General features: G+C 39.0%; 1 protein-coding gene across 1 annotated transcript; it reads left to right on the forward strand.

Annotated features, from left to right (window-relative positions):
- The first annotated feature begins 48 nt into the window (after positions 1-48).
- On the forward strand, positions 49-10,222 carry LOC113666275 (zona pellucida sperm-binding protein 3 receptor). The gene is made up of 13 exons (XM_089205291.1): positions 49-462; positions 1,222-1,395; positions 2,017-2,190; positions 2,650-2,823; positions 3,565-3,744; positions 4,210-4,572; positions 5,181-5,357; positions 5,923-6,102; positions 6,699-6,920; positions 7,493-7,657; positions 8,089-8,265; positions 8,740-8,811; positions 9,385-10,222. The coding sequence occupies exons 1-13, from the start codon at positions 390-392 to the stop codon at positions 9,729-9,731; spliced, it is 2,478 nt and encodes an 825-aa protein (XP_089061417.1). The 5' UTR covers positions 49-389; the 3' UTR covers positions 9,732-10,222.
- Positions 10,223-10,316: the final 94 nt, after the last annotated feature.

Consider the following 10,316-nt stretch of genomic DNA (forward strand, 5'->3'; position numbering starts at 1 on the left):
CACCATATTGCCCAATTCTGATAAAAAGATAAACAGCAGGGGTTGGATGACTTCCAAATACACAGGCCTTTTAATGGGATGAAAATGACAGCACAGTTTCGGCCTCAGTGATTTGGCTCACGTAGAGAAAATTCCGCACTAAAATAATAGTTTGCTGACAGATAGCTTCTCATTTCCTGCCCTTAACACCCTAAAAAATAACAGCGCTCAAATTTAAGGAATCAAAGATAACGTTACCGTTGACAGCTTGACCAAATAGGTGCGCTGAAAGGAAAAATCTTTTGGCACGTTCGTGCGTGTTCCCTATTTAATTCCTTTGTGTCTGAAACGCAGAAGCAATACTTTCAAATTACATTTCGCTCTCATAACCACAGCGTACGGTGATAACCATGCGTTGCGTTCAGAGCTTTATTTTCGGTCTCTTCCTGCTCCAACTAGCAAGAGGCGAAGACAATATATTAGGTAAGTCATTATGTGTTGTGGCGGCAAAACTGATTATCTCTGCTTCAAGTTGAATGTGTTTAGCAACACTCGTCATCGTAGATAAAAAAAATAGAAAAAAGAGTAAGATGAAAGATGACCGGCATTGAGATTTTCGTTTTGAAATTTTGATTACGTTATGTATTTATTTAATTCTATGCATCAGTGAACTAGGTGTAGAACGTAACCGGACCTGTCAAATATTTTCTTTCGGGATAAGTTTACCTTCCTTTTTTTCCAAGAAAATCCTTGCGATGAAGCAATATAGATACCATGTGGTGTTGGGTGCCGCAACCAAGGCAACTCTTCACTCGTGGGGTGAGATGACATATTATTTCTCCAGAGGAGAGCTCCACGATATCAAAATAGCCTAAGCAGTGGTATGTTAGATTTTTTCCAATCTCAGTGGGGTGTTCAGGGTAACAAGGATAGCGCAGGAAGTGAAACGGATCGTGTAACGCAATCGCTGTTTCCGCGCTCGCTCCCGCGTTCGCGCGTGGTTAACGCGATTACACGTGACCGATGAGTAATCAGTTACGAAGACACGTTTGTGAGGATAAAATTGAGTATGTACCCTTAATGCCATTTGTTTAATTGACCACAACATGTATCCTTTTTACAAAATTGGTATTCAACGGCGCAAATTTCCTTCTCACTCGATATTTTTGGGTCGTTTAAGAAATTTACGGGTTTTATTACTCGGAACCAAATGATGATCTTTATTTTTTGTTTTGATAATAGGTAAGACATGCCCACCTCCAGAAGCTCCGGAAAATGCTGATGCAATTGGCAATAACACGGTTGGTTCCGTCGTCAAATTCTTGTGTAAAGAGGGCTTCTATCGACTTGGAAATCCTCATAGAATGAGATGTCAGTCAAATGGACAATGGACTAAACATAATGTGTCCTGTGTTGGTCAGTACAGATTAGATGTCAAATTATTTCATCATGGTTATGATTCTCCATATATAGTCGAACCTGTAATAAGCACTCACCCACCGGGAATGCGGGAATGGCGGGGTGACAGCCTAATACAGTTTCAACAGTTTAGGGTACTAGAAAAACGATAAACAACGCCACTTGGGAGGAAAAATGTAACCAAAAGTACTTTAAAGATTATTCTTAGTTTCATTTGGGTGGTCCCGTTTCTAGAGACCGTTCAATACAAGTAGAGGACCATAAAAACAGGCCGCTGGGATATAATAAAGGACCGACCACTTAATAGAGGTGAACATTATAGTGATTAAGGGGAAGAAATTCGGGACTTTGACAACTGACTGCTTAAGACAGGTTCGACTGTAACAATTTATGAAACACGTCTATTTCTTGGAACTGATTGTTTTGTTCGCAAGATTTCTGTTTTAAAATTATTGTTCTATATTTTAATTTGCTGATGTTGTTACGTTATTTCCCTTAATTAAATGATATACAGTCGTGACTCATGTTCTATTTTTTCAGTAACGTTGACGATGATTTTCATTTTCTAATTCTATTTATTTTAACTTGATGTAGTTATCGGATCCTATCTCTTTTCAGCTGTAAGTTGTGGAGACCCTGGATCTCTCTTGAATGGAAAACGCAAGGGCTGGTTATTTCAGTACAATAACAGTGTCACTTTCGACTGCCATCGCGGTTTTAAACTGGAAGGCCCCAACGCAAGAACATGTCTTGCGAACCAAACCTGGAGTGGCACGCAGCCAATTTGCAAACGTAAGATTACATTATGCAGCAAGATGTTCTCTTGTATTTTAAAAATGTAGTATACGATTAAAACGAATCATCATGACCCCGTGTCAATGAAGTCTCCTGTGTAACGAACAGAATTCACGATTTCACCCACGATAGTAATATGGATGCAACTAAGAGAGAATAACGTACCATCTTTCCTCTTGATGTAACAGAATCCAGCTTAAATAAACAAACCCTCATTCCGCTGACTTAGTTTCCCGTTATCTAGTACCTTTTTATACGTACCTGGGTGCGTTAGGTCCGGGTTACTTTGGAATCCCTTCATTAAGAATGCCTTAAAGCGTAGACATCTACCCCGATAAAATGAATGCTTGTTTTTCCTCGTCAATGCAATATAGTAAAAGTCAAATAGATGGATCAGTATCGCGATAGAATGAGCCATCGCTATGACGAAAAATTTATTTGATTGATATATTTTAGCTGTACCCTGCGAGGAGCCTCCAAAAGTGCCTGACGCAGTGATGTTCGGCGGTGGGTTTGTTTTTGGAGCACACGTGTATTACACTTGTAATGAAGGGTATAAATTGAAAGGACCAGATACTTTGACATGTGGGGAAGATGGAAAGTGGGTCGGTGAGACACCTGTTTGTAAAGGTGAGTTTCTTAGTTGACTTTCGTTTTGTACCTTTTTTTCTCTATACATGAATGAAGCACGGAGTAAAGAGAATGACCAGCTTTCAAATATACCAATTACTTAACAATTAGAGAAGCGTTGACTTTGCTCTGTTGCAAAGCACACAGGAAGCGTGCTAGAGCACGAAAGAAGAATAGGGAGAAACACGAGACGTAGTCGACTTGAAAACAAAGTCCAAAAGAGAACAACAGTGTCGGCAGCACGCCCTATATTCTCATAAAGCACGCTACATTAAGCCAATCAGAATCCCAGTTAGAATAGTTCAAATAATCTGATTGGTTGTATAAGACTAAAGCTGTCAAAAATGTCAAACCATGTAATTTCACATTCTGCAATAGTTTACAAACTGAAGTAGTCCGGCAGGTCGAAGTTTTTTAGGGAGTGGCAGTGTAACCGATTGATCACGGGTTGCTAGACTGGTTGTCGCGAGTTCAAGCATCACACCTTGCTACTCACTAGATTGTTCTTGTTTGCCTTAAGTGCAACTACCTGGCTGCACCTTCTAGAGAACCAACTGGTCCACCTCCTGCTAGTTGGTATTTTTTTAACACTAGGTTTATTTACAATTTTTTCTTTTTTTCATTTTTTTTTTCTTGAGAGGAGAAGACCCATTAGGTAGCTATCAATTGAGGCCATTGTTTTTATTACTAATATTATTACTATAATTATTTTTATTACTGTTATTATTATTTCCTGTTTAGCGGTAACTTGTGCTGATCCCGGTACACCTCAACACGGTTCAACAAATTCAACCGGCCCTCCATTCTCTTATCTGTCAATGATCTTCTATAAATGTAACGATGGATACATTTTGTATGGATCTGACAGGCGCTCTTGTGTTAGTGAAGGGGAGTGGACTGGGGTGCAACCGTTTTGTGTTGGTAAATAAGTAAACATCTCTGTACCTTTGATTAATGATATCATGGTAGTACATCTTTTATTTCGCTTTATCATGTTTCATGATGATCAGTTTCTTTTCCTACAATCATTGCACTGTTTTAGTGCTTATTTCGGTTTCTCTTCCTTACTATTAACTTACACTTTCATTTTATCATTTTTACACTCCTAAGTCCATTGTCAATCAATCTTCTTTTCATTTTTTCTTACTTTGTTTTTTAAAACTGTTTCCAGGGGTTTCAAAATATTTTGTGAAAAGTTTATTAAGGGCCATTAGGTCGCCGGCTTGTTTTGAAACCCTGCGCTTCTAGTTTTACCTCAGCTTCACCTTCTTAAAGTTCATTAACCTCATAAGCACGTTGTCCAGAGGGACAGGCGAATTTTAATACTCGAGTGTGTTATTTTCTCAGATTTACATCTATCTATTTATCTATTTGTTTATTTTATAGAATGCGCAGGTGTTAACACCCCAGTCTTTGTCAGGAATGGCCAACGTTTCATCCATGGAATAATTCAGCAAAAAAGCAAAAATATCGTGACAGTTCTGATTGACTCATCCAAAGAACAAAGAGACGTTGCGATATTTGGACCTGGAACACAACATTACATTATAGTAGAGGACAAACTCCCATCTCCGAAGAACATCTTCTTGGGAACGCGTGTGATTGCAATGCAAAGAGGAACGTACATCTTTGCCAAGGTTGACGCGATCAATGGTGACAAGTATTCGGTAACATTTGAGGACAAACAGCGGACTAAGCAGAATGTGGCATTAGAGCATATCCGTAACTTGTTTCCCCCGACATTCTGTGGTAAGTCAGTAATGGTACCTTTATTTAAGCTAAGAAGCCTATTGAAGGGTTGAGGAAATTTTTATTAGCCACCTTCAACAAAATCTGCCTGGATCATGCGGTCAATCTGCCCAGCTCAACGTCCTCTTCTTTCTTATATAACTAGCCAATACTTTCTTGTAAAAACCTGACGGTCGAGAAACTTTTTCCTTTAAAAGTCTTACAAAGTGACATCCAAATGAGGACATGCTCTTTCTGTTTTATCCAAGAACTAGACCGCACTTACGAAGAAACTTTCCTATGGCTTTTAACTGTACATGTCCCATTAACCAGCGTCTTAATTTATTGGCCTAAGCCAAAAATGAAGCTCTTAAAAACTTTGGACTAGGCTCAACTAACAGCGGCTTTTCGAGAAATGTGCTCGCGCTCCTTGGAATATAACTTAGCCACTAAGTTATATCCCAAACAGCGCGAACTTAACGCTCCAAGGAGTGGAACTTAACTCTTGGCAGCACGATTATCAAAGACTACGTATAAATCTTATATTTATTACTCTTGAGAAAAGATGAAAATTTGCACCTAATCTAGGCCAGTTTTCTGAAATCACCCTTTGATTTATACCATTACAGCAACATGTTCAGACCCTGGAAAGCCAAACAAAGGCTTTAGAACGGACAACTTGGAGGAGTTTATTGTAAGGACCCAAGTGGAATTTGGTTGTGAAATAAATACCCGTCTGATCGGATCCAGTAAGAGAACTTGTCAACCAAATGGAAGATGGTCTGGAGAACAACCGACTTGCGAAAGTAAGTGTAAGAGATACTTTGAAATAGGCATAGTGTTGAAGGACAGAAACGAAAATCGCCATGACGGCAGTGTAAATGATAAAGAGAGATTCGCGTTGGCAAATTAAAGAAATGCAAATATTGCAGACAAACTTTTAGAAAAAGCTCGACGTCTCAGTGGCATCATGACGCCATCAACACCAGAATGCTGATTATTCAAAGACAGAAGCAAGAAGACTTGATAGAGGTGGTAGCTAATAGAGTCTTTAACATTTTATCTTAATTAATAAATGATCTCCAACGCCTCAATCAGCCTTTGCTATGAGCAGTCTAAGAATATCTAAGACTTTTGTATTTATTAATATCATCAGTTACTGTCTATATTTTTTTAGTGAGCTAATAAAGATTAGACCCAGTAAACATTAGGTATCAAACAAAGACCCTGGCACAAATAGAGTCAGTTTGCTCGTTAAGACACAGGCCCACCCTGTAATGATGTATTTTACTTCAGCTAGTCTGAATTTAAACGTGCACGTCAAGATACTGTTTTCCAAGATGCATAAAATAAAAATGAATTTGCTAATAGTTACTTCGTGCTGGGACCTCGATGTCTTTCCTCCAAAAAATGGCAAACGAATTGGTGATGACTTTTCTATTGGAAGCACTGTGACCTTTTCCTGTGATGAGGGATATGAGCTTGACGGAGAATCGAAGCTGACATGTCGCCCGGATGGTCAATGGTCTGACCATACACCTTTGTGTAAAGGTACGACAAAGCAGTGCGCCTTCTTTGCTTCTAGCCTGTGGTGAAAATCAGTAAAGGCTTTTACTTTCAATTTATAACCAGATTTTAAATAGTTCGATTTCCGATGGATCTCTTACTGTTAGCTATTAGAACTTCTAGGCCTATCTTTGTGAGGGAGGGGGGGGGGGGGGAGAGGGGTGGAGGAGTGCCATTGCAATTCTCAGTGATCGCTGCAAGGTCAACGGGAGACTTCTATTACACTTTTTACGACTTCGTGCATTATTTAAATCAGAGGCCTCCCTTTAAAGGGAATTTCGCTCCCCCCTCCTACGTTACTCGGGAAATTTGACAAGGGGACCACATTTGCATTGGTGTACAACGAGCCATATTCCCTTCCCCCCCCTCCCTTCTCCATATCTACGCACACTCTCTCACCTCTCTCGAAATGTTCCACTGCCTGTTTTAATTATTGCTATAGAATTTATTTGCTTTTGACTCTAAATATGATCGAATATTACGCATCTCTTACATTTGTAAGAAAATTTGAGGTTGTTTGGTCAATGAGAAGGATCGTTGTGCGAACGATTACTTAGATATGGAAATTATAAATTTTTCAGATCGTTGCGAGGGCGTGGTTTGTAAACTTGAAGAGAAGTGTGTCTATAACAGTGCCCAAGGGGTCAGATGCGTCTGTCGTGACAACGTGGACTGTCCTGCCGATTTACAACCCATCTGTGGTTCGGATGCGAAAACCTACAACAATTACTGCATCATGAAGGCGACTGCTTGTCGAGAAGGAAAGAAGGTGGAGAAGGTAGCAGATAAGTCATGTTCTCCTGGTATGTCTTCTTTCGTCTTGTTCTTTCAAGGTTTCTAATGCTTAATCGCCTATCAGTTGCTAAAGCTAATACCAGCCAAATAAAAACCCGATTACTGGTGCGATTTTGTTTGTTTGTTTGTGTGTTTGTTTTTTTTAGAAAAAAAATCATGTAACATATGCAGAAAGGCAGTAGTACGTTACATGACTTTTGAGAATGGTTGTGGCAAAAACAAGTGATAATAGATAACATGGGAATCATCATGTTAACCCTTTAACTCCCAAGATCTCATTAGTAAGTCTCCTTACTGTATGCCAAATGATTCTCTTATGTTAGTTTGGAGAATTTGGTATCGGATCAATTAGTAATCCCATGATTGATATTTTCTTTATTCTCATCACTTGTCTTTATGATATTGTATAGATATGGTAAGGAGAAATTCTGTCTTGGTCACTTATAGGAGTTAAAGGATTAATGAACTGGAATGTATTGGCCTGACTATAAAGTCAGTGTAACAATGAAAAAAGATATCGACAGATCACTAATCTGTCGTGTTCATTCCACTTCTAAAATAACTTATATTCAATTAACAGGTGGAATTTGTCAGATAAACCCTGCAAGCAAATGCAGAGCTTACTTCAGAAATTTTTATTTCAACGTGACAACTAATACGTGTCAGCCAATCGTTGCTGGTGGTTGTCACCCAAGTGGATGGAATGGTTTCCCTACCATGGAAGATTGCAATCGCACTTGTTCTGGTAGGTGGAGCAATTAAAGATTTTCGATATTTGGGTTAATGGACCGGTTATTATTTATGTTTGGGGGGGGGGGGAGGGAGGGGGTTGAAGGATTTTGATAGTAAAATTAACGATAAAATTAACCTAGTCCCCGCTAAGGTTCTGTAATTTGCTTATGATCCCCCCCTTCATTCGCAATTTTCTAAAGTCCACTCTTTATACGCGGTTGGCGAAGACTGACCTCTACTCCGTCCCCCAGTGAAAACCATGTAATCCCCCAAATCCCCCAGACCGATGATAAAGAATGTCTGGCCTCTTATTTCTTATTAAATTGTTATGGTTTGACTCCCGAGAAAAATACGCTAAAAAATACATTGCTGGATCTCTTTTCAATACCATTACTATAAAATCGCTATAAGTTACTATAAATTTAATTTATGCAATGCTTTTAGTGGACGTATGTAGCCAGCCTACTGAGCCAGGACCGTGTAGCAACACCATACATCGATGGGCATTTAGCCCCAAAGCTGGTCGTTGTAAACGATTCAACTATGGAGGCTGTTTTGGAAATGAAAATAACTTTGACAGCAAAGAAAAATGCAATAAACGCTGCCCTCCTGTGATTACTGGTAAGGTGTTCCTGCCGCTTTATTGTTCGTCCCTTGTTTTTTGCGGTTTTTCGAAGTTCAGAGATTAAGAAGAATTCTCTGGGAATCTTCTGGTTCCTCTTGAATCCCTCAGATTGCGAGTGATGGTCTACGTAGTAATCTTCATAAACGGAAGAAGAGTGTGCTGAACGGGAGTCACGCTTAGGCATTGGATGAAAGAGAGCAAAATAAATAAATAAATGAATAAATGAATAAAAAAGAGCAGGGACGAGGGAGGAGTAGATACATTGTATTTCAGAAAAAAAAATTTATTTCTCCATATGAGATTTAATATAAAATCACTAATGATCCTTGCTTTCTGATTGTCTCTCAGTTGTGCAATATATTTACGAGTCGCTCTAGTTTGTGCTCTTAATCGCAGCTTTTAAAGCTGACGTTGACGGTATTTTACACTTTGTGTTACTGAACATGGTGAAATTACATGGTTTTTCTTAGAACAAGGAAACAAAGCCTGTCCAAGATGCATTCAAAGGAAACTTCGTGAGGCATGCAAATCCAGCAGTATCGGTGAGTTGGCCTGTTGTCGACGCACGCTCTCCATGGAAATAAAGAGCGATAAAAGTGAATTAAAAATAATAGTTGTGACGATGGTAGTGATAAAAAGAGAATATTGCTTTTTCCCTGTATTTGGTTACCGAAAAGGTTCCAAGCAGCCAGTTTCGTTTTCACAAACGCTCCGCCGAACCCTCTACCGTGGAGCTCTTTAGCCCGTAAGAGCAAAACTTATGAACTAGCATCCCGATTGCTAGATGTAGTGCTCTCAGTCAGTTTTGTCCTTCTATCTGGGCTACGCTGCGAAACGTAGGTTGGTCAAAACTCACAATAATAAACTTACCTCGTTACCACTCTCCTGATGTGTGTAACTGGGTGTTTGGTATTATAAGATGATTGGATGGATTGAGTTTGCTTAAATGCGGTGAAGAAACGCATGTATAGTACATTTATTATCCAGAGATCACGGATAGCGATCATAGTTCGAATAGATAATGAGGGTCGACCTTGTGCTAAAATTTTGTGTCTTGTGTTGTTTCCTTTCTTATATGTCTAAACTTTTCTTTAAACGATTGTCTTCACTCTCAGCTTTTGTAGGCGAAGTCGATAGGAAATTGCGACATGATCCAGTCAAGAAACAAGCTCGTTATCTGGTCGTGATAAAGAACGTGCTCAGGAAATCTGAGGGATTTCCTACATTGGGAAGTGTTGTCGTGAATATTCCTTACAGTGAGTCACCAGACTGCCCATGCCCTTTGCTACCCGACCAAGAAACATTCCTTCTGATGGGAGATGTCGTGGTTGAACCAAAAGGCAACAGTGCAAAAGTTGACATATCTGTCACTAAGCCGGCGGTTGTGCAAACGTGGAGCCAAGAGTTCATTCAGAAAATGAATAGAAAATGCAAAGATTTAGATTATCGTGAGCTACTGTAATCTTCCACAGTTTTATGGACAAGCCACCCTTTTTTAATATCGATGAAATTATAAACAATGTAATTGTAGAAGAGAATTAGATATTTTGACAGTGACAGCAGGCTCAAAGAACACGTTCTAAATTAAAAACATCTCAGCTTGGCTCTAAACTCAGAGCGTGCGTTTTATTCAGAGCGCGTTCTCTTTGCAATTGCTTACTTGTAATTATTTTGTAAGAATAATGTAACTGTTTTTTTTTGTTGTTTAACTTCAGCCGAGCAGACCTGAAGGCACTAATCTATCTAGATTCAACCATGACTCTCGCACCTGTTGAAGTCCGCATATGAGTTATTTTTGGAATTCTGTTGAGATCATGAATGTGAACGATTATTGAATGTAGTAGGTGCCAATATTTTTTCTCTCAAAATAACTTGCATTGAACTAGCAAAAGTAACAAACTAAAATAAGTGCTTTTAGCTGTTTGGTAAATAAAAGTTGCATTTTCTAAGTGAGTCAGCGTCATTTATTCATGTAGTATTTCTGCTTGAAGAATTTGTCATGTTTGCGTTATCTTTCTTTTTTTCTTTTTTTTTTCTTTTTGTGTGT

This window comes from Pocillopora damicornis, chromosome 4 (genome assembly GCF_964200805.1).
Source record: "Pocillopora damicornis chromosome 4, jaPocDami1.2, whole genome shotgun sequence".
NCBI lineage: Eukaryota > Metazoa > Cnidaria > Anthozoa > Scleractinia > Pocilloporidae > Pocillopora > Pocillopora damicornis.